This window comes from Camarhynchus parvulus, chromosome 9, assembly GCF_901933205.1.
Source record: "Camarhynchus parvulus chromosome 9, STF_HiC, whole genome shotgun sequence".
In the NCBI taxonomy this organism is placed as follows: Eukaryota; Metazoa; Chordata; class Aves; order Passeriformes; family Thraupidae; genus Camarhynchus; species Camarhynchus parvulus.
In genome coordinates this window covers 11,434,879-11,457,403 of record NC_044579.1, presented here as the reverse complement: position 1 = coordinate 11,457,403, position 22,525 = coordinate 11,434,879, and the positions used below count along the sequence as shown (strand labels likewise).

The following is a 22,525-nucleotide window of genomic DNA, read 5'->3' as shown; positions in this document are numbered from 1 at the left end:
TATCGTGACCTTGCAGTGCCTCCAGAGAATCCTGTATGTATGTGAAATTATGAACTCTGGGACTTGGTTATGCTGCCAACTTCATTTTGATCTTCTCTCTGTCTCTGAGGCTGTGTTTTAACTGAGGCAGAGCTAGCAGGCAGTTAACCCCAGTGCTCCTCGGTGGAGATGAGCTACCCTGGATAATAACATCGTTTCGAGCAAACTCTTGTTCGAAAGTGGTCTCCTAGACAACTAAGTTTCTTGGCAGGGATCTGTTATCTCTGGGTGGAAGCTGAAAGAGAGCCTACAAGGTAACCAAATGCCAGGCCCTGGCCTGCCTGCTATGTCAGACATCTTCAATAGCAGAGGCAGGGGAGGGTCTGCCCACATCCAGAAATAGCGAGGGAGTGAGGCTTTTGGCTCCCTGTGCGCACACAGATGGGGAGAAGATAAAATGAGTGGTCTCAAGGAGCATGGTGTTCACAACTTTGTCGCTATCTGTGAGCCCCTGAGGAGCCCTTTGGGGGTGTCTGGTGGGTGGAAGGCTCTGGGGCTGAGCGGCTGTGCCCCTGGAGCATCAGAAGGGTGCTGGAAAAGGCCAGGACTTGGACAGATGGAGTAACGGAGATTGGAGGCAGAGGAGCTTGGCCTTGTGCCAGGCTGTGGAGTGGGGTGGGCAGATCACAGAGAGGAGCTGGAGGGGTCAGAGGAGGATAATCCTCAGGCAGCGAGAAAGGCTGCAGCTGTCGGTGTTAGAGCATGGCATTGTAGAGGTTGGCTGCTGCTGGGCTCTGGGCATCAGCAGAGCTCTGGCACTCCTGAGAGCTGCATGAAGTGGGGTGCTGACAGGCTGGTCGGTGTCCCAGGGGATGTTGTGGGACATCAGCTGAAGGTGGAGGAGCCTGGAGGTGTGCAGAGCCCTGGACAGAGCCTCTCCTGGCCTGGTTGTGAGAGCTGTGGCAGTAGCTGGAAGGGAAGGCAGGAGCTGGCTTTTGGACATGCTGGTGTGTGTTGCCTTAGAAGAACTGCTGAACTCAACTTGCTTTTCTGTCCCCCTTTGCACAAAGTCACAGCAATGTGTGAATGCTTCTTCCAGATGCCCCAGTGGCGCAAGCGCTGTGCTCTGGTGGGAATAATTAACTCACGCTGAGCAGGGAAGCAAGCGAGGAGCCCAGCAGTAAAGCTGGTGGGGAAGTCAGGGCTCTCTAAGCTCCTGGAAGCCTCTTTCCCTGGCAGAGGTGCCCAAATTGTGCTGCACTGCAGGACCTGGCAGGAAGTGGTCCCTGGAACAGAGCCTTTCTTCCCAGCTCACTGTGGTGTTTCTAACACCTCCAGTACAAGGGTACGGTGCTTTGAGTCTGGAGGGAGTTTGCCTGCACAGAAGAACTCTGAAGGGATGTTAGAGATCCAGCAGAGTTTGTGATGTGAAAGTGGGCACTTAGAGGACCACAGCAAGACAGGGACCACTGCTGGGAAAAGATGCAGTGCACTCCAGAGGAGGAAGCTCTCTGTCCAGGGCTGAATATAGCCTGCCCCTGCCATCCCTTGGGCAGCAGGCAGATTCCTTTTTGGAGTGTTTTTCCCAGAACATCACTGTCCCAGGAACAATCCATGGGATCCCTCTGTCCCTCAGTGCCATCTTTCCATCTCCCTCCCTATATGAGACCCAGTGGGTTTTACTTTGCCATTTTTTTACTCAATAAATTTGTAGAGAGAGCTGATGCCAGCCATCCAAAGGAAAGCTTAGGGGGAATAGCAGTGAGCTGGTTTGTAAAACTTGAGGCATTCAGAAGCTGAGTTTGACTCTAAAATTAAAAGCTCTTGGTGTATTTTTATTTCTGTTCTGTTTTCTTCTACTTTTAAGTGAGACTCATGTCCTTCAGGGTATTTTTGGTTATTTGCAGCTGTGTGGATAGGAGTTGGCAATTTCTTTTCATAAATTTAAGCTGAGACTTTTGCCCTGCCTTAGGACTCCAGAAACTTGGATTTTCAGAAAAAGACAGAAGATGAGAATTGGCAATATGGCCAAATAACAAATATTGAACATTTCTCAAGCACCTCCAGCACATCTTTGCCAAGTGCCTGAACTTGAATCCAATACAAATACTTACCTATGGCTCAGGATTTGGAGACTTAGGTAGGAACAGCTCGGTAGGTGTTTGTTAGGTTGGTAGATGGAGGTGATGAATGAGAATGGATCTTCTTGTGTGTCCTAGCCAAAAATGGTTTGTAACAAAACATAGCAGTTTTTCTGTCTAGCTGGCAGGGGCTGAGTGCTAGTGTCTCAAACGTGCAGACAGATCTCAGTTTTCCTCTCTCTGTTCAGTGGGAAGTTTGAGATGGGGCTCTGGCAGCAATTCTGTGCCAAAGCTGTCGAGGCCCAGCCCCAGCCCCGCTTGTTCTCATGCTGCAACTTTGCATGTGCTGGAGCAGGCACATCAAATAGTTACAAAGGGTGTGATTAAGCCCTGGGAAAGAGCAAGCCGGCAGCTTGTTTTATGTTTCCTCCCCTGTGTTTGTATGAGTCACGGAGCTGGCGGCAGTCCTGCTTTCACCTCACAGAGAGCAGAAATGAGTGTGTAAGAGCCCCACACTAATTTGCTGAAAATAGCCAAAAGCCAGGCTCTTAAGATACCCAAAAGAGATTGCAGCTCCTCCATTTATTGATTCCTTTTCTCTCTGCTTCAAGTTAACAGCTTTTAAGAGACATAAAATGGGAAGAGCATCCATTCTGCCAGTGGTGTGATTGTCTGTCCCAGCCCTTGCCTCAATGGCGCGCGTGTGTGACCTTGAAGGGCAGACAGTGGGATGGTGTGTGGAGACACACATTTGAAGCAATAGAGAAGAGGTAAAAAAAACATCTTCCTCTGCTACCCTGGAGGCTGCTGTCATGTCATGCCACTGCCAGGGCAGCAGAGAGGCTGGCTCTCACCATCACACCCCAACTCTGCCCTGAGCAGGCAGGGGCCAAGGGGCGTTTACCCCCAAGCTGTGTTTGTGCAAGTCTCAAGTGGTTGGGCTTGCCCCTGCATTCTCCAGTGCAGGGGACAAAATACCACCTGGGTGCCTTGCAATGGTGCCAACTCATATTTTTTGTTTCTCTTTTTAATCAACTGTGATGTTAAATTTTATGCTGTCATTAGAGCTCCAGCTTCTGGAGCCAGTAGATGATGCTGTGAGAATTCCAGCTTTGTTTCTGAGCAGGGAAAGGAAGTCAGGAAGGCAATCAGGCAGCTTGTAGCTTGGGGACAAGCAATGGACCTTGTGTTCCTTCCATGTTTCCATGGGCTAAGTCCACGTTCCAGGTTTTGAGCACAAGGGCTGGCAGAGCAGCCTCTGACCCTAGCTGACGTGTTGGGAAAAGCAGGAAAAGCATTTCAGCTTGCAAGGGATACAAGGTTTGCGTGATGATCACAAATTCAGCTCAGCTCAGTTGAGCAGGAGGGGAAATAGATGAGAGAAGCTGCCCTCACTTCATCCACTGGTGTGGGGAATGCAGCTGTGGTTTGGGGCTCACTGAGCCAGGGCTGTTCGTGTGCTGAGCATCTCAAGCAGGCAGGAGACTCAGACATCTCCCAGCATTCGTCCTTGGTGCAATCAAGCAATTGCTCTTTAGCAGTGCAGGCTCCCCCAAAGCCCAATTCCTGCATTTCCTCCCTGCTGTAAGCTCTCTTTGCTTCACTTGTTTCCACATTTGTTTCTTCTGTTACACAAGCTTTGGTCTCAGGCCTCTGAGATGAAATACTCAGGGCTTTCAAAAGCATGACTCTGAATTAGTCTCTGGCCCCTCTCTGCTCCATGCCCAGCTCATCTACCCTTGGCAGAGTGAGCACCAAAGTGTTGCTGTTCAGTGCTTAAAACCTGTGCGTGTCTTCTGAACTGCCACAATTTTGCTTTAATCCCAGACCACATCCCATTGGATTCAACAAGTATTCCTCACAGAATCTGCAACTTTAATGGCCCTAGGAGGGCTCTGTTTGCCACTTCATTCATTTTTTCTGCTTCCTTTGCTGTTTTCCAGATGTGTTCCTTTTGGCGTCCCTGCTTACTGACTTCCCCACAGTGGAGAATTCCCTCCCATGATCCTTAAACTGGATCTCCACCCAGCCCCCTTGCAGCAAATGCCCTGTCCCTCACACTGCTGGAGCTGGTCCCTTTTCTTTTAACTGCAGTGGAATGGGAAAATAGGTATGAAGATTTAGAATTATCCACTCACCTCCCTTTTACCAGACTCCTGACTGAATATGGGGTTGGGGGCAAGGGGGAAAGAACATGACAAGACATCCTTGTCCAATACTTGGAAATCAATTCCAGGGCTTGAAATAGGCTTGTTGGTGGGTTGCTTCTGGATATGCATGTCTGGAGCCAGCAAGAGAGCTATCCCAGCACTGTCTCCTGTGACAGTGTCTGAGCAGTGTTCAAAGGCTGGGGAGTGTTCTGGGGCAAAGAAATACATGTTTGTCTCCTCCATTAAGTTTTTTGCTGGCCTACAGCTACAGTGTGGGTGTGACAATAGCTATTGAAATGCAGCTTCAGAAGTGTCTATAGGACAGCCCCCCTGAGAGCTGATGCTCTTGCCGGGCACGGCGCTGTAGTTCACACAGTGGCAGCGTTACTAACACAGAGCTTGTGCTGGTACTTTGGTATTTCTGTAAACTCAAAGGATCCCTGGGTTTGTTCCTTTGATGTTCCCTCATCCCAGATGTGTTCTGTATTGCCAGATGTCCACAGCTATCTGTTAGAGCACACGCATTCAATTAATTAAACACATTAAATGCACCTGCTTCCCACTCTGGATTTGTTTCTTCCCTGACCTATAACTCAGCCTGACACATGGACAGTTTGATGGATCTTGGTCCTACAGGTGGAGTCATGGTGTAACCTCCTCCCTTTTCTGCAGCAGATCACCCACAGAGGAGGGTCTGTGTTTTAAATCTCTGGAAGTTACATTGACAAAATACAAATACACTTCCTTTGACTAAGAAGCTGGTTTTGTCTTCCTTTGCCTCTGCTATTTAAGTGCATTTTAAATCGATTTAGTTCAGAAATTTTACAGACTGGATTAAAACATGCAAACATGACTTTACAATGCTGTTTTTATTGTTTTTTTTCTTAATGCTTTCTGCTCGTCCCCCATTTCCAGATAGAGTCTCTATTTATTGGCCTGAAACAGTTCCAAAATCCCAGCCCTGCTTTTCAATACATGGGTGTATGTGCATTCTTAGATGATCCCCTTTGCATTTAATTTTGAATGCTCCTAGATTACTTTTTTTGTATTCACTATGTTCTGAGGAGGAAAATAAACAAGGGAAACTGATTAGTTAGCTGTTGACTTCACCTTTAATCTGAATCTCTGGAGGCTTCTGTCCTTAAACTGAAGTAGCTGCTTCCTCTGAACACAAGAACTGCTCCTGGCCAGCTCTGTGCTTGCTGTGAGTTTACTTGGTTTTTGATGAAGAAATAGAAAATCTAATTTTTGAACTAAATTTACCTGCAATGATTCATTCTCTTTTCATAACTTATCAAAATGCATTAGCAATAAATTCTTGACAGTGCTTCTATAAACAGCAGTTGTTCTCCTTTGAAGCCGTGGTGCTCTGCTGCCTGCTCAGTTGTGCTGCTGTGCAAAGTGGCATAAATACTCAAAGAGAAACGGCACAAAAGGAGCTGTGTACAGATGGCTTAGACAAAATGCTGGCCTTTTCCTTCAGTCGTCACAAGCTGGAAATCTGGCATTAAATAGGATTTGTAGGCAGGTTTGGTGTCTATCTTCTGGCTTATCCCCTCTTAAAGTCGCATCTCGCTCCCACCCCGTACATTGTCTGCTGCCAGGGTACCCCCGGTGGAAAGGATGGAGCGAACGCGGTTTGGCGGCCTGGTGCTGTCTCAAAGCTATAATTGTGTCAGACACGGTAAGCGCTGTGGGGTGATGGGGAGGCTGCGGTGTGTGCCCGTGCCCGTGCAGTGTCACAGGGCGGCGGGAGAGCGCTGCCGGCGGGTCCCGGCCGGGCGCGGCTGTGCTGCGCTGCGCGGCGCTCGCCGGTGCGCTCCTGCCATCTGCTGCCGGCACAGAGCGCCGCACGCTCCGCCCGCTCCTGCTGCTGCTGCTGCTGCTGCTGCTGCTGCTGCTGCTGCTGCTGCTGCTGCTGCTGCTGCTGCTGCTGCTGCTGCTGCTGCTGGGGCTGCTGCTGCTGCTGCGGCTGCTGGGGCTGCTGGGGCTGCTGGGGCTGCTGCTGCTGCTGGGGCCGGCACGGCTTCCCCGGCACCTCCTGCACGGAGGGACAGCGAACATGCCCGCGGCAAGGCGGAATGATTCCTGCCGTCCCGGTAAGGCGGCCGGGTAACTGCCAGTGAAGTTTAGAATTATCCCCCAAACCCAATCAAGTCGGGAAGGAAATCTGTTTGAAGTAAGATTTGTCAGGAAAATCAATGCACAAACACCAGAGGTTTATGTCCAAAAAGGAGACAGGGTAGTCCTGTAACTTTATTTGAATAACGGGACATGGGGCATTCCCCTGGGGTCTCACTAATTTTTGGAGGACGCAGCCTTCTTTTTATCCTCATTTCCCAGCTGCATGTCCCTCTCTGTTTCCCCGCTGGCTGAGGTACTTGAGAGGTACAGAATTCCCGGAGTGCCTAATACCTAAGACTGCCTTCTAATGTATACTCCCCCTTTTCTTTTCCTTGTGTCAATCAGTGGAACTCCTATGGAATTTATGGTTCTTCCCATTGTTTCTTTCATCTCTCACTATCTGACTTTATTCATCAGCAGACCTACAGTTTGTTTGTAAAGACAAATCCCTCTCACTCCTTTCATCAATTAGTGGAATCCTTTCCATTGTTTCTTTTATCTCTCAATATCTAACTTTACTTAGCAGCAGACCCACAGGGTTTTTTTGTAAAGACAAATCCCTCATTCCTTTCAGATTTAAAGCTCAATATGGTGATTTAAAGAACCCGCAGCAAAGTAGAATGTCCTCAGCTTGGGAAAGAAGAGATGTTTTAGCAGCACTGTGATTTCATGAGCCATCTCTCTGGGAAGGGATAAAGTGCTGCTTCCTCAACCACAAAGTTCTGTGGAATATTTCTTGCTTAATTTATGAATGCTCAGAATGTAATTTGGGGCAGGGTGTTGTGTTTTAGCAACAAAAATTTTGCAGGGTCCTCCTAGTGGTGGCCCTGTCTATAGGCAGAGGATGCCAGTGGCTGTTCGGGAGCTGACATACTTTTGCCCTCCTCTGGGCTCTGCCTGTGAGTAAGAGCTGGCTGATCCCTGAGCTTAACTAGGAAGTGCCCCAAACCTCATCAAGTCGGGAAAGAAATCTGAAAGGTTTTTTTACACTCCTCCTCCCTGTGGGTTGTTTGTGAGACAAGGAGAATAGGGCAGTTCAGGGGCCTCAGATCTTGGCCCAGCCCATCATCCAAGGCAGGTCTCCGTGGGCACAATAGAACAATACCAGCCAGAGCAGCAGCGCAGCTCAGGGTGTGATTTGTGCTTTGGTGATTGTTGGCTTCAGCTACAAACCAGTATGTTCCTGTCTCTGCCTCTGCCAGCCCCTTCCTAAGGTGCAGCCAGGAACAAACAAGTAGGATTGTGCTCAGATTTCTGCTGTGTATGAGCTGTACATCAGCTCTGTCTGACTTCAGGGACAAGCACCCTTGTTACAGGAGCAGCTCACACCCTCGTATTCCTGATTCTACCTCATGCAATTAATTCTGGAAACTGTGTTAGCAAATTTAGGAGGTCTGTAATCTTCTTTCTTTGTCTGTTAATCACAGTGTGGGGACCAGCTGTCAGTGGGAAACCAGCAAGCACTGTGCTATTCGTTGCTTTCTGTGTAGCAGGACTGTGTTCAAACAATATCTGTCTCTGTTGTGCTGGGAAGTGTTTTCATGCAAGGGATAGCAAGCCTTGCAGGAGCAGGATATCCACATGGAAATTTTACAAAGTGTTTTCACAGCAACATCTATAAAATACAGGTGAGATTTCTAATTACTGAATCCATTTGAAGGATCTGTATTCTCCATGTACCTGCCTCTTCTAAGCGTGATTTCTTTATCATTTGTGAGCAAAGCTTTTTAGCATTTTTCATGATTGTATGTAATATGGAATTTGTAGGATTAAAATTCCAGATTATCACTGTATAAGACAATAAAGAAGGTACTTTAATTTTTGAAAGAAACTCCAAATGCAGGTAGGAAAATTCTACCAGTATACTGTGGTTTCTCCTTAAGGCATTTTACTGGAGTTATATGAGGTTCTCTGTTAAATAGAGTGTAAACAAAGCATTTCTAGTTGTCACATTTTCAGGGGAAAGCTAAGTGAGCTAGCTGAATTTTCTATTCTACTGAATTATATTTCTATTGGATTTTGAGCAGTAGTTGCCTTTCCTCTGTCCTCCTTGCAAAATGTTTCGGGAAAATGGCACTGGGAAGACATTGTTGTGATTTCATGGCCTGTCTTTTCATTTGTATTTGGGCTGGGGACACTGCTTCCTAAAGCATGGGGGCATTGGTGAATGGGATTCTGCTCATCTGAGCTTTCAGAGTCAGGAAGGTGAAGCAGCCCCGACAGGAGATGAAATTTGAAGAAGGAGCTTTGATTATCATGAGCTTTCCATTACAAGAAGACTTTGAGATCCTACTTCATGAGGTCTTTTGCATAGGTTTCTGACAGTTTCTGGACCCAAATCTTGCTCATGCCATTATTCCATTAGATTTTTAGAAGAGACATTACTTTGGGACTCGGCTATTGGTGGGGACAGCTTCCTGGAACACGTTTCCCAAATTTTATATTTGATCAGCAACAATTTTGCTTTCTCCTCCCTCCTTCACCTTGCAAAGTAGCTTTCATCCTGATGAGCCAAGAGATCACCAGGCCTTTCTTTAAATAAATGTGTGTGTGAGGCTTTATTTCATTCCAGGTAAGCACAAAAAGGCTTTGCAACAGATGTGGTTGTTCTCTTGGAATTTCTCCTGAGTGAGCAGAGTGGGTAAAACAGGATGGGAGTTCTGTGCAAAGGGCATTTCAAGCCCTGCTCCTGGTAGCAGAGAATTGCTCCAAAAATACAGCCCTCATCTCACTTCAAATACTGCCAGGGCATGGGCCAGTGAGCACTGCCAGCTCCACCAGCTCCTCCTTCCCACCAGCCAATCCACAGCTTACACTGGAAGGAGGGATGGTTGCAATACGTGGATCTTTCAGGGCCACCTGGCAATGCGACTTCTTACTGTTGCCTTCTTCAGGGGACTGCATTTCACCTTTGCTGTCCAGAATGACAGTGGCATTTTACTGCATACCTTCACACCAGGTGGTCCAGGTTCTATCTACCCTGTTGCTCTTCCCTTTCTCTTTTACTCTAATTATTCAGTTCCATGCCTCCTGGCCACTGCTGTGCTGCAGGGATAAGAGATCCTTGACAGCTGCTGGGGCTGTGGGCTTGGTGCTAGATGGAGATCAAATGCACACAGTGCTTCCTGCTGTGCTCTTTGACAGATGACAGTGCTCAGCTGCAAAAAAATGGCTGTAAAGTCTGAGATTTTGGTTAGAAACTTCTGGTGGCTTTTGTGTGCTGTCAAATATGACCTCTGCAAGATCAAGCTGGAGCAGGATGATAGGAGCAGTGGGACATGGACAGGCAAGCTTGGAGGGTTTAGGTTTTCCTCTGCCTGTCTCCCATGGAAAGCAAGGAGAAATGCTCTTGACATTTCCATTCACTTCAGGGGAGCTGCTCTGATTTCTGCTAACAACAAATTTGGCCTGTATCAACTTTTGGTGATGTGGATGAAGAGGAATTCTGCATGAATGTCAAAGCCAACCAGCATACATCCAGCTGATGCTGCACATGGGGCTTTGGCAAAAGCATCTCCTATAGGTGACTTGATCCAGCTCCACATGGCTTTGGCCATGTTCTCAGTGGTGGGTGGGAAGTTGGTTAATACTGCAGGAAAGCTTGCTCTTGGCTTCATGAGCTCAGACACAGCTGTACTGTTTAAGCCTTTTTGATTTCAGCACTCTCTGACCAGGATCTGCATTCCCTGCCTTGTTTTGCTAGTCCAATCCATGCTCATGTGCAAGGACAGAGAAAAATTATATTGTGCTTCTGGCATTGGTTGTGTCAGCCATATTTGGCCTATCTGTCTTGTCTTCTCTGGTGTTTGGATACCAGATTTGTCAAAGAGGCCAGATCAGGTCTGTACAGATGAAGTCCAGTGAATTCTAAGGGCTGGAGAGAAGATTCAGTTCATGTAATTTTCTCCACTACATGCCTCAGAAAGGCTTCTGAAGACAGCTGCTTTCCTTCTGTACTCAGAGAACTCAGGATTTCCAGCACACTTTTGGTGCTTGGCTGGTTTCCTGGAAATATCCTTCATTCCCTCTCTTTCTGACCTGTCCCATTGTATAAACCTAAATAGATTTTGTTATTGGTAGAGAAAGAGAATGAAAGCAATTGAAAAAGATGCCATTCTGGTCATGTTGTTGACCCCAGGAGCCAAGTTTGGTGGATTTTAAGGGAAAATCAAGGACATGAATTACAGCTGTGGTTATTCATCCACTCCCTGATGGCTGTTAGTCACCCTGTGTACTCCATATGTAAGCTTAGCTTTTCTGGATGATTTAGTGAAGAATTGTTGAGTCAAGGACGAATCTCCTGCTGCTCTGCAGCAAGGTAGAGCTGTTATTACAGAAAAGGTGGGCCCTGAGGATGGGCAGTGTTAGCTCAGGCCCAGGTCATAAGGAAGGGTGCTGTGCTTTGTCTTGTCTGTGACTCATCTTTGTAGAAAACAACTGCTAAAGGAAAAGAAAGCAAGCTGGTAATTTAGCAGCTGGGGAGAGAATTTGTGGTATGTTGGATAGCTGTAAGCAGGAGTCTTGGTAGAACAGCTCAAGGTGCATTTACAGTGTAGGCTCTTATGTTATTTAGAGGATGTGAGGTTGTGGTGGTATTCCTCTGTGCACAGCCCACCAGAACATAAAGTGGTGTGGCAACTGAGCCCTTTCAGGATGGGAAAAGATACCAGACAGTAACTGAGAACACAAAACCATCCCAGAGGAGCCCAAAGTGCTTTTGCAACCTTGGAGTCAAGTTCTGCCTGATATGTACTTGTGCCTCTGTGGCTGACTGGAGTGAGAGGAGAATGTGTTCCCAGGTTTGGAAGGGAATGGCTTTGCTCATCAGTGGAGAGCTGCCACGTGTTTTCTGTGAGAGGCACCTGGTGCTGACTCTTCAGATTGGGAGGCTGGGGACTTTGTTCCCATGTGCAGTCTCCAAAACCTTACCCTGTCCTACTTCCACAGTTCTTTTGCAGTGTCAGCAACACCCCTTGTAAAGTGATGGGATTGGTGTTGGCTTTTACAAGGGGAACATCCTGAAGGTGAAATTAAATACTGGGGAGGAGGACTCCATTACATTGAGCAAACCTGCAGTGGAGTGGGGCTAATTTAGCAAGCAAGGCTGCTGAGATATTTCCCAGAGGACTGTGAAGACATTCACCCAGAAGTCACCTTTTCATGCAGCGTTGACCATCTCATTTCACTTGAGTGTAGCAATACCAGGGCCCACACAATTGGAGATCAGGACAGTCAGCTAAACAAAGTTTAAATAAGTTGTCCTTTTCAATGTGGAAGAAAGATGACTGATGAAGCTGTGTAAGATCTTCAGTGATCCATGGGAGGTGCCATGGTTAGGTGATTTTCTTCATTTCCTAGCAAGCTAGCAAAAGGAAGTCCTTTTGACATGTGTTTTGTGAAACACAGTGCTGCAAGGCACTGACTATAACAAAAATATAGCTGATTTACAAAGCAATGAGAGACATTCCAAGCAGATACGTCTGTCAGTGCTATTAAAGACAAAGCTGGAAATACTGCCTCTGGGTTGCCAAACAGCAAAGCCAGAGAATGTTTGGAGATTGCAGAGGGAAAATTATTATGCTGTACTTTCCTTGCTCCTATTGCTCTTCTGAAAGCCCTCAGCAGCAGTTGCTGAGCCAGGGTGCTACAGTAGGTGGACATGTCATGTACCACTCTGAGGTTGTTGGGCTCTTGTGAGGATCTCAGTAACAGGGAAGGAACTTGGAAAAACAAGGGCAGAACAGCCTCTCCTGCAAGCTGCGTGTTTGCACTCAAGATGCTCGACCTGGTTTGTGCCCACTGCTGTTACCTTGCAATCAGATCCAAGAGAGGAATCCTGGTGAGTCTCCCTCAGGGTAGCATCTTGCTGAATACTTAGCAGTGCTCCGTAGGGGTGTGAGCAGAAATGGCCCATCTAGACCCTGTGTAGCCCTTGCCAAATGTGCACTCTCAGTCCCAGAGGGTGGAACTGTTAAAACAATCTGTCCCTTGGCATGTTTTGTCTCTGGCATTGCAGTTCCAGGAGAGATGGCATCTTGTGCCATTTCCGAAGGGATTTCATGTCTTATGCACATTTGAAGATATGGACACCGTATGGACACAGTGTGCAGTGTTAACTGGGGTGTAGCAGCAACTTGTTCTTATAGCTATCCTCTCTGTCCCCTGTTCCTTCTGTTCTGCTTGTCAGCTGCTCTCAGACCTCATCATCCACATTCTTCAGACCCCAGAGCACCTCTTTGACTTGCACTTCATATTCCATGTAGTCTTTCACCTTTCATCACTCCTTTTAGTTTGGCTAATATGACTCTGGAGATGAAGCTCTTGAATAAGCAGACTGGCATGGTGGAAACCCAGTATCAGTTTGGAACTGACTCTCAAACCCTTCCTGCCCCGAGCAGAGGCACACAGCAATGCAGGGGCTCCCTCTGAAAATGCTGGTTCCAGCTCTGGGAGCAGTCTAGTCCTGCTGTTGTGGTCTCTGAGCCCTGACTGGTTTAGCCAAGCAGACCACTACAGAAACACTGCTGCTGGTTTTGGTGCCAGAGTGGGATTAGATGTTTGTGGTAGCACCACTCGTCACTGTACAGGCTCACCCTTTGAATCAGGGCTCTTTCTTGCTTTTCTTTTTTTTTTCCCCTGCTTGCACCATCAAACACGCCTTTCCATTGCCAAACAGGATTTCAGCGAGGTGAGTGGCTTCCACCAGGACACATGAAAAATGGAAAAAAAACCTGGGACACTACTTTTAAGATTGTTTTTAGAGAAGACTTTGGAGAAAGAAGATGATTTCTTTTACGAGGGGGTGCTGTCTCCCTGCAGTGTGTTCTGTCACCATGTCACAAGATTTCTAAAAGGAGCAGAATCAGTAGGACACTGGTGTATCAGTCTGCAAGGAGCAGCTTCCTTCGCTCGCATCCCATATTTGACTGAACTGGTATCACATGGTTCAGTCTCCCCACTCTTTTCCCACCCCCTGCCTGCTTCCGCCAACAGTCCTCTCAAAATGTGCTTTGTAACTGAAGACTCCCCTAAAGAGCTGACTCTTCCAGTTCTCCTGCGTAACAAAAACTTGAGCTGCTCATAAATAGAATTGCAATTACCAAGGGAAACAGAAGAATCTGCGCAGTCCAGATGCATCAGAGAGGCCTCTCGTCTTGTCTTAAAGAAACCTCTGAAATTCAACACACACTGCTCAGGCATAGCTGGGAGACCTCTGCAGAAATCTTTCCTTTGAGCAGCCACTGTCTGATCATCCAGGAAGTCAGACTTCCTTAGGTCTTGGATTACAGGATGGTAATGATTTCATATAGAAGAAAAAAGGCATTCTCTAGGTCATGCAGAAAAAGGATGGACCTGTGAGTAAAAATCAAGAGCCTTGACTATGCATATTGGGTCCTGTGGAAGGATTAAGCAGTAGAAAAGAGGGAGGCAGTAGGATGTGTGAGTGGTCCTTAGCTTTCCCTATAGAACAGATCACATATATAAGGAAGATCCCTTCTATATATCTTCTCCCTAGGCTGCCAGGGAACTCAAGGGGGGCATACACCATTTAGTGCCTGGGTCTGGCTTGGCTCCTTCCTGTGATTGGCTTCTTCTGTGTGCAAGGTTCTGCTGATTCTCCTCTGTGGAACCTTTCTGAGCCCCCCACTGCTCCTTTGACCTCTCTCTAGTTCCCATGCAGCAGAAGCCTCCCTGAAATCAGTGACTGCCCTGAACATCACCCCATTCAGTCTGATGAGACCAAGTCAGACTAACAGAGCAGCATCTTGCTTTGCCACATTTCCTTTTGGTGGCAATGGTTGCACATCTAAAGTGTCAGGAAGAAAGACTTCAAGCAGGAACCCAAATTAGGAATTGCATATGTTAGAAAGAAGTTTTTATGTAATATTTTTCTTGTGGTCAGTTTCTTCAAAGACAAATCTGTGTGTTCCTCCTTCTTTACACAAAGCTAGTCATGATATAGCAGTAGATCCCAGCACACACTGCAATGGTCATGAAATCTGTTCATCTGAAATTCTGTCATGGTTGGAGAGCATCTTTGCATTGCAGTTTTTTTGTTTCCAATGGGAAGAACAGTCTCTGTGTCATCTGCATCAGAGTCACAGTTCATTCAAGGATGTGTCCCAAATGTAGGTGTTATATAAAGTAAAATATCTTTTCTCTGTTTTTATGCTCTTTGTATCTTAGTGCTTGAAGTAGAAATAAATCCTTTTTTTCCTGACACTGAAGAAACAACAAAGGAACAATGTTCTGTTGGTAGAACTCACTGGCTCACCTGTGTTCCTCTGAATTCATGTTTAGTAAACCAACCAGCAAGCCTGGCCTACAGGTGGTGCTACTGATTCTTACAATCCTTGCCTTTCTCATGCTTGCAAGCATACTTACCTGTTAGCATTTACTAGCTTGGGAAGATCTTAAATTAGTTACATATCTAGAAAAGAAGAATCCTTTAAGGTGCTTTAGAAAGGTGCTTTAGAAAGAAGAGGTAACTGTACACCAATCCCTCACTTAGCTTTGCCAAACACCTTTTCAGTGTCACACAAGGTACTACTGCAAATTATGTGTCTTGCCTGGTAGCAGCAAGAGGCTTCTTATGTATCAGTGAACCTACTTTGATACCGTGAGAGCTGGTCCTAGCATTTGTTTTGTGTGTTTGACCCTACAAATTCTGGTTCGGTGTTTCAGACAACTCCACAGATTTTCTATACATTTCATTAGTTTTTCTGTAACCCCTATTGCCTCCTCCTCCCAGGTGGCCCTGGGACTGAGATGAAAAGAAAGCTCAAACTGCCCACTGATGCTATTAAGTACTTGGGTTGAGTACCAGGCTTGGTATCTTTCTTTGTATTTGCACGTACATGCTTGCTGAACTGGAGTGCCTACTTGTGTTGTACATTCATGGGCTGCAGAAACTTGGGGTGGAAGCTTTGTGACAGGGTGGTGTGTGCCACACAGTGCTGGCTGATGGGATTCCTTGAAATCCCTTCACGTTTCAAATAGATTTGTGAGCAAGGGGGGCAGTTTGAAGACACTGCAAACCCCTAAAGCCTTAGGTAATCCTGAATTTGGCCAGCTCAACTATTTATAGAACACTCTATGCCTATTCTAAATATACTTTCCTCAAGGGGACCTTATCTCAACTCCCTGCTCCACCACTTCAGTTGGATCAGCAATGCTGCTGTGATCATTTAGCAAAAATTCCTTCTCTTGTTCTGTGGCAGAGCTGCAGATGTTGCTGGTTTGGGACTTGAAGGGGAAATTCTGTGCCAAGCAGAGCTCAAGGGTTTGATTTAAACTGCAGCCAGCCAGGTAGAGAGATATTGATGATATATTAGATCATTTCCTGCAGCCATTTCCGTGCTATTTTTCAATATTTCTCTTCGGCTGGTAGGTCTAGAGTTCTGAAGAGGGAAAATCAAGTGACTCAGTGTGACAGTGTACAGAAGGCAGGGCTTGCGTCCCACTTGCTGCTGGTTGAACAGGGTTAGACTATGAATTCCATTGCTCCCATGTAAGGACAAAGGTTTTCTTCAGGCCAAGGAGAGCATCTCATCCAACAGCAGATTTTGTGGTGGGCAATCTCTTTGGAAAAATCCTGATTTTCTTTTTCAGTTGAAGGCTCTGGGATAGAAGTTCTGGTGCAAAAGGGCCCACCTTTGCAGAAAAAAAAAAAAAGCAGAGCATTTTTCATCCTTTAAGTTTAAAAATATTTAGAAAAACGCATCCTTTATTGAGTCCTATGGGTTTGAACATTTTCCTCTGTAGGATAGTTACATTCTCTCTGCCTATCTCAGGCACATCTGCAGATCTGCAAGGCAGATGCTGCAGAGCACCATCCTGAGTGGGAAATTTTGGCTGAGTGTAGAGGCAGGATGGGCCATCCAAACCTTTCATATCATGAATAGCTGTGCTGCCCCACTGTAAGGGCCATTAGTACTTTAAGCTTTGGGGGGAAAAAAAATTGCTCCCTTCCCTATGATGTGATTGATCCAGACTCTACTTTTTGGGTATTGGACTCGGTTTCCAGCAGAGGTGTAAAGCACTAAGGCTGCTTGCACTGGCTCAAGGACAGGATTCAGAGGCAGCGTGTCAGTAGTGTCTGCAGAAGTCACATCAATTGAGGTACCCATTAGAAAACCCCTTCTGGGTACAGCAAAAGAGTGACTGCTACTTATTTAGCCTCTGGGATAGAGCAGCCTGTGTAAGACTTTGCTGCTCCACAGATCAGGGTAACATAGCTCACTGTGCGTCTAAGCCTCAGAAAATGTTTTTGAGGTTGACAGAAGCTTTTCTTAGTTGTTACCCTTTGAGGATGAACAGGGCAGCGTGTGGCAAGATCGCAGAATGGGATTAGCTCAGGATTTAGCAGGAAGAGTTTCTTAGCACTCCTTTAGAGCTATTTCCTTCTATTGCAGCCCCTGGAGCTGCATGAAATAGAAGGGTTTATGTCCTTGCCTGCCTGGCAGGAAAATCATCCCAGCTCAGTGCAGCAAAATGGACTGGGTCCAGTGCTCTTGGAAGGAATTAAACAGGTAAAGTGTATTTAACAAGGAATTTCACATGGGGGCTTTCAGGTACACTGAATATGGCCTCAAGATGCATTCTGCCTCACACAGAGGCCTCTTCCTACAATATCCTTGGCTTTCCCAAGGAATCAGTGTCCACAGAGCTTTAGATTTTGCTCTGGTCATGGCTTACCTATAAGCACGCAGGTAGTGTTTCCTTGTTGCTGTCCTAGCATGCAGGGAAGGACAGGTGAGTCTGTCTGAAAGCTCTGCAGTGCCACTGAGCCTGGGGCAGCCCTCAGTGCCTTGGGGTGCAGCTGCTGCTCTCTGCTAGGGTGACCCACTCAGTGCAGGCAGTGTCTGTGATCCTACAGGGATGCATTACCTCAGGAAAGGCTCTGCAGTCACTGGGACTATGACAGCATGGGTACTCATACTGTAGTGCTGATCATTTGTGTTTCACATTCTTGATGTGTCTGCCTGTGATTTCTGGGCTGACAGAGTGACTGGCAGCTTTCTGGCTCACTCTGTTATGCCTCTGGCTAGTTATTCCCACTGCTGTCTCTCCAAGACTGGCTTCTTTTTAATGGAAGTTGTCCATTTGACCATTCTTGATGTAAACAAACCATATTGCCTTTCAGAAGCTGGACTCAGTAATGCATGCCAACAGAAACTAGTGCATTTGTACTTGTAAGGAATAAAATCTATCCCTTTTGCAGTGCTCATAACAGCTTCAGCATCTTCATTCAGAACCACTGGCCTTTGTTCCCTCATGGCTGAGGTGTGGCGGCTGAATTGAGGCTGGGAAGCGACCAAAAGCATTTAACCACAAGAGGAACACCAGCAGTGAATCAGCCCAGAAAGCAGGAGCAGACTGCAGAGCAGTTGAAGTGCAGAGCTCAATTTTAAGCCTAATTTGAACACTGAATGAGGTGCTAATATCTCAGCTTCTGTGTAGAGTCTCAGTCTGCTGTTCATTTTCTATGGACACAGTATAGTGAGGTGTATTTATAGAATTCCTGGTGAAAAGCTGGCTTTGTACAACTGGTACAGGCACTGCAGGGTGAATGTCGTGTCTGGTTTTGGTGCTGAAAGTGAAAATCTGTCTTCATGTCTGTGTTCTGGGGAGCTGATCAGATATTTTATGTCATTGCAGCTTGAAGAGCCAATTTCAGAGCTGGCTTCTCTAATTGCCTGATCATTTAACCGGTTCCATTCGCCCATAAGAGAAGGATGCATTTCTTTTGTTCATGTTGCCTTGTTGATCAGTAAATGTAAAGCAGATTGTAAAATCAGACCTGCTTGAACTAACATTTGTAGCTATTCATTCACTCATGAACAAACCAACTCCCTGATGCTGGTCCAGCTTTTTTCTATACCAGAGAGAAAATAAGAACAACAAGTCAATTGATATTCTTTTTTCCCTATGGAGTGTTGGTGAAACATTTGGATACTCTGGAAATGAATGTCAGTATGGTGAAAAACTGGTTTAGAAGGTGTTAAAAAAAGTTACATTTAGTTCTGGAAGTAGCTTTGTTGTGTTTCATCAGAGGCTGCTGCTTTTTTCCATTGCTTGAAATGTGATGTTTAGGATGGACTTCTCACATTCCCAGGAATGCAGAGAAGGCCCTGCCCTGAGTCAGGTGAGACCTAAGGTTGTCTGAGTGCTGGGCCTGATTTATGTTTTTGCCACACCAAAAGTTATAGATACCTCTGGTTGCTTTCTTTTCCTGCTGGGCATGGGAATGGGTTTTAATCCTGGTTAGATCCTGGATCAGTTTTTTTTTAAAGAACTTCTCTTTCTGTCTTTTTCAGGCATGGTTCAGAAACTCGACCAGAAGCTGCCTGTAGCCAACGAGTACCTGCTGCTGTCGGGCGGCGTGCGGGAAGGTGTGGTGGACATTGACCTCGATGAGCTGAATGTTTATGCCAGGGGCACAGACTATGACATGGACTTCACCCTGCTGGTGCCCGCGCTGAAGCTGCACGACCGCAACCAGCCGGTGACGCTGGACATGCGCCACTCGGCCCTGTGCCACTCCTGGCTCAGCCTGCGCCTCTTCGACGAAGGAACCATCAGCAAGTGGAAGGACTGCTGCACAATCGTGGACCATATCAATGGAGCTACCAATTACTTCTTCTCCCCAACAAAAGTTGCAGACTGGTTCTATGAGTCCATTAGCATCGTGCTCTCCGAGATCCAGAAGAAGCCCCAGCGAGGGATGCCAAAGGTGGAGAAGGTAGAAAAGAATGGGACTATCATATCCATTATTTTGGGAGTGGGCAGCAGCCGCATGCTGTATGACATTGTCCCTGTGGTGTCCTTCAAAGGCTGGCCAGCTGTGGCACAGAGCTGGCTGATGGAGAACCACTTCTGGGACGGGAAGATCACGGAGGAGGAAGTCATAAGTGGGTTTTACTTAGTGCCTGCATGTTCCTACAAGGGGAAGAAGGACAATGAATGGAGGCTGTCATTTGCCAGGAGTGAAGTGCAGCTGAAAAAGTGCATCTCCAGCAGCCTCATGCAAGCCTACCAGGCCTGCAAAGCCATCATCATCAAACTGCTGTCCCGCCCCAAAGCCATTAGTCCATATCACCTGCGCAGCATGATGCTGTGGGCTTGTGACAGGCTGCCAGCCAGCTACCTGGCCCAGGAGGATTACGCAGCCCATTTCCTCCTGGGGCTCATTGATGATCTCCAGCACTGCTTGGTCAACAAGATGTGCCCTAACTACTTCATCCCGCAGTGCAACATGCTGGAGCACCTGTCTGAAGACACGGTGATGCTCCACGCGCGGAAGCTGTCCTCGGTGCGCTCCGACCCCGCCGAGCACCTCCGGACTGCCATCGAGCACGTCAAGGCAGCCAACAGGCTCACCCTGGAGCTGCAGCGGCGGGGCAGCACCACCAGCATCCCCTCCCCGCAGTCCGACGGAGGCGACCCCAACCAGCCCGACGACCGGTTAGCCAAAAAGTTGCAGCAGCTAGTGACTGAGAACCCCGGGAAGTCCATCTCTGTCTTCATTAACCCAGATGATGTCACAAGGCCCCACTTCAGAATTGATGATAAATTTTTCTGAGCTTTCGTCAATGTTTCTTGGGATTTTTATTTGTTTTGTTTTTTAAAACTCTTGCAGTGCGCAGGTTTTTTAATTTGGTTTTCCTTGATGACTTAGTCTCTTGGTTTTTGCATATCCAGCATAGATTGGATCTGTTGAGAACAATCTGAACAAATTTTAAATCCTGTTTCTGCAGGACAGTGCAGATTTTGGAACAGTATATTACTATTTCATATGCTGCTTTTTTTTTTTTTTCACCCACCCTGCCCCATTGTCTGTGAGTAGTTTCTAAAGGAGGACATGCATCGTAAACACAAGCCACAGTGTAATGTAGAGGTTTTTCCAAGCTTCCATAATTTATGTACATTGTTGGGCTGGGAGAAAGAACAACTCCCCTTCCGTTGCTTCAGAAATTCACTTCTTTTTCCATGAGCTTCCATCACCCTAAAGAAATGAGGAGAGGCTGGGTTGGAAAGCACTCCTGGTAATCTGACGAGGCCAAATCTACTGGGCTGAAGCCCAGTTCATCTGTTCTTCACATTTCTGATACAGGGGAGAAAGCAGACTTTAAAGATGATGATGCAGCTTTTTGGGGAAAGAGTTGTTTCTGTTTTGATCTACTTTTTGAATGTAATTGTTCATTAATTGGACCTTGTACAGTCCAGAGGGTTGTTTCTGCTGCTTTTCCATGCGGAATAAGGTTATGGAATGTTAGTTTTAGTGTGTGTAATTATTCAAAGCCTTATTTAAATTCTATTAAAGAACATACCATTTTAAATGTAATTGCACTAATGAAATCTCTGCCATTACCTCAGTCCCACTGTTTGTGTTTCTTTCATGAATTAGCATCTGTTTTTAGGTCTCAATATTGCTGATTGCTTGAGACCCCTCTGGTCTCATGGTTTCAGGTGATTTCTTGATTGTCTTTTGTAAAAGACTTCCTTGTTAGCCCGGCTATGTGTGAGCAGTCAGTTTTGCATTGGCATATTTCTTTGGATGCGTATTGTGTGTTGCAGTGCATATTGCATTAATATGTATTGCATGTTGTTGAAACAGGTTTACCATTAGATAAGGATGTAATGCTAAAGCAGTGGTATGTGCAAAGTGAATCAGCCAGACCTCCAGCAAAGGAGCTACCTTGCTTCTCTAATGCATGTATTAGGCCTGATCCTTTCTGGCAGTTACCATTCCCTGGACTCCTGAGAACTTTCTGACTCACCCTGGGACGTGGGAGATCTTACTCTGGTCTCATGTTTGCAAAAGTTGTGTTTGTGTGTAAACTTGTGGTGCAACAGTAGCCTTGAAAAACACATACACTTTTCTTCTGTGTGTAGGGTAAGATGTATGGTAACAAGGGTTAGTCTGAGCCAAAAATAATTCCAAGAGTTCAAGGATAGAGTGACTTATTGTGGCTGGCTGGCCAGTGACTGATATTTAGGCCTTAAATCAGCAATTTGGGCTTACTGATTATCCCAGAGACGCTGTTCTGATCCAAACTTGATGCATGTGTTAAAATGTGATTATTAGAGCAGGTTGAAGTATTTTTTAAATATTTGACAGACAAATGAGGTGCATATCTAGTAAATTCTAACTGATAAAAATTGTGTATGAAAAATGTGTCACTTTTTCAGTCCAGCCTTTGTGGTAAAGAAACCAGGCTGGTGGAGCAGCACACCAACAGCTTTGGCAACTGCTTTATTAGATGGCAGGGAGGTTCCAACACCTGATCTAGTGCCCAAGTTATGTCTTAAAACTTTACCTCCTCCATGTCTTGGGCATAATTGAAAACTTCACCCCATTGCTATAGCCAAGAAGTTCACATTTACCTGAATTTACTGGTACACACTTACAAGAAGCTCTCAGAAGTTGCTGGCCTGATGGAGTGGATGAGGATTTAACCTTAAAGCACAATTGGCTCTTGATCATGAGCCCTGTGCAGCTGCAGTTTGGTCATGGGAAGGACATGGATTGGCTTCAGCAGAAGCAGAGCTGGGTCCTACCTGTGTGGCTATTGCCAAAGATGAGTTTCCATATAAACCTGTGAAACCTGCCTGGGGAGGCAGGAGAAACAACGGGGAATCCTCTCCAGAAGTGCGTGGAAAATGCAGATTTGTTGAAATGGTTTCTTCCCCAGTCTCTGGGACTTCTGTTTGTTGAAAGAAGAGTCTGGGCTGCAGGATGAAGTTTCCCATCACTACATGAGAAACCTGCTCAGCACAAAGCAGCAGTAGCCTGGCAGGCAGAGTACTCTCCCAGGAGACCCATTGTCTGTGCCAGTGCTCCTGAGATATGCAGAAACACAGCCTTCCTCATGCCAGTTCAATGTCCTGGTGACCAGCAGTTTGACTAGCCCATGTCAAGCTCTGGTGTGTGCTCCTTTTTTTGGTTTTAATTAAAAAAACATTTTGAAAAGTATCCACCTTGTTCTTCCTGCATTCTGTGTGTTGGGATTTGTTGTTGGGTTTTTTTGGTTGGTTTTTTTGTTGTTTTTGGTGGGGGAATGGAGGCTTGACTTTTTACTGGACTGAAAAGCAGTTTGCCAGGTAGGTTTGTGAGAATGTTATATCCTCTACCTGGACCATCTGTCTTCCCAGGAGACAGAATCCTAATCTGCAGTAGGTTTGTAT

The 22,525-nt window shown here is 46.4% G+C and overlaps 1 protein-coding gene across 1 annotated transcript in view; it reads left to right on the top strand.

The window, feature by feature from the left end:
• Nucleotides 1-20,681, top strand: part of MB21D2 (Mab-21 domain containing 2) — a 56,325-nt gene extending 35,644 nt beyond the window's left edge. The window contains exon 2 of the mRNA XM_030954342.1: nucleotides 18,655-20,681. Coding sequence (XP_030810202.1) covers nucleotides 18,655-19,919 — 1,265 coding nt within the window. The 3' untranslated portion in view covers nucleotides 19,920-20,681. The remainder of the gene's footprint in view (nucleotides 1-18,654) is intronic.
• The last annotated feature ends 1,844 nt before the right edge of the window (nucleotides 20,682-22,525 follow it).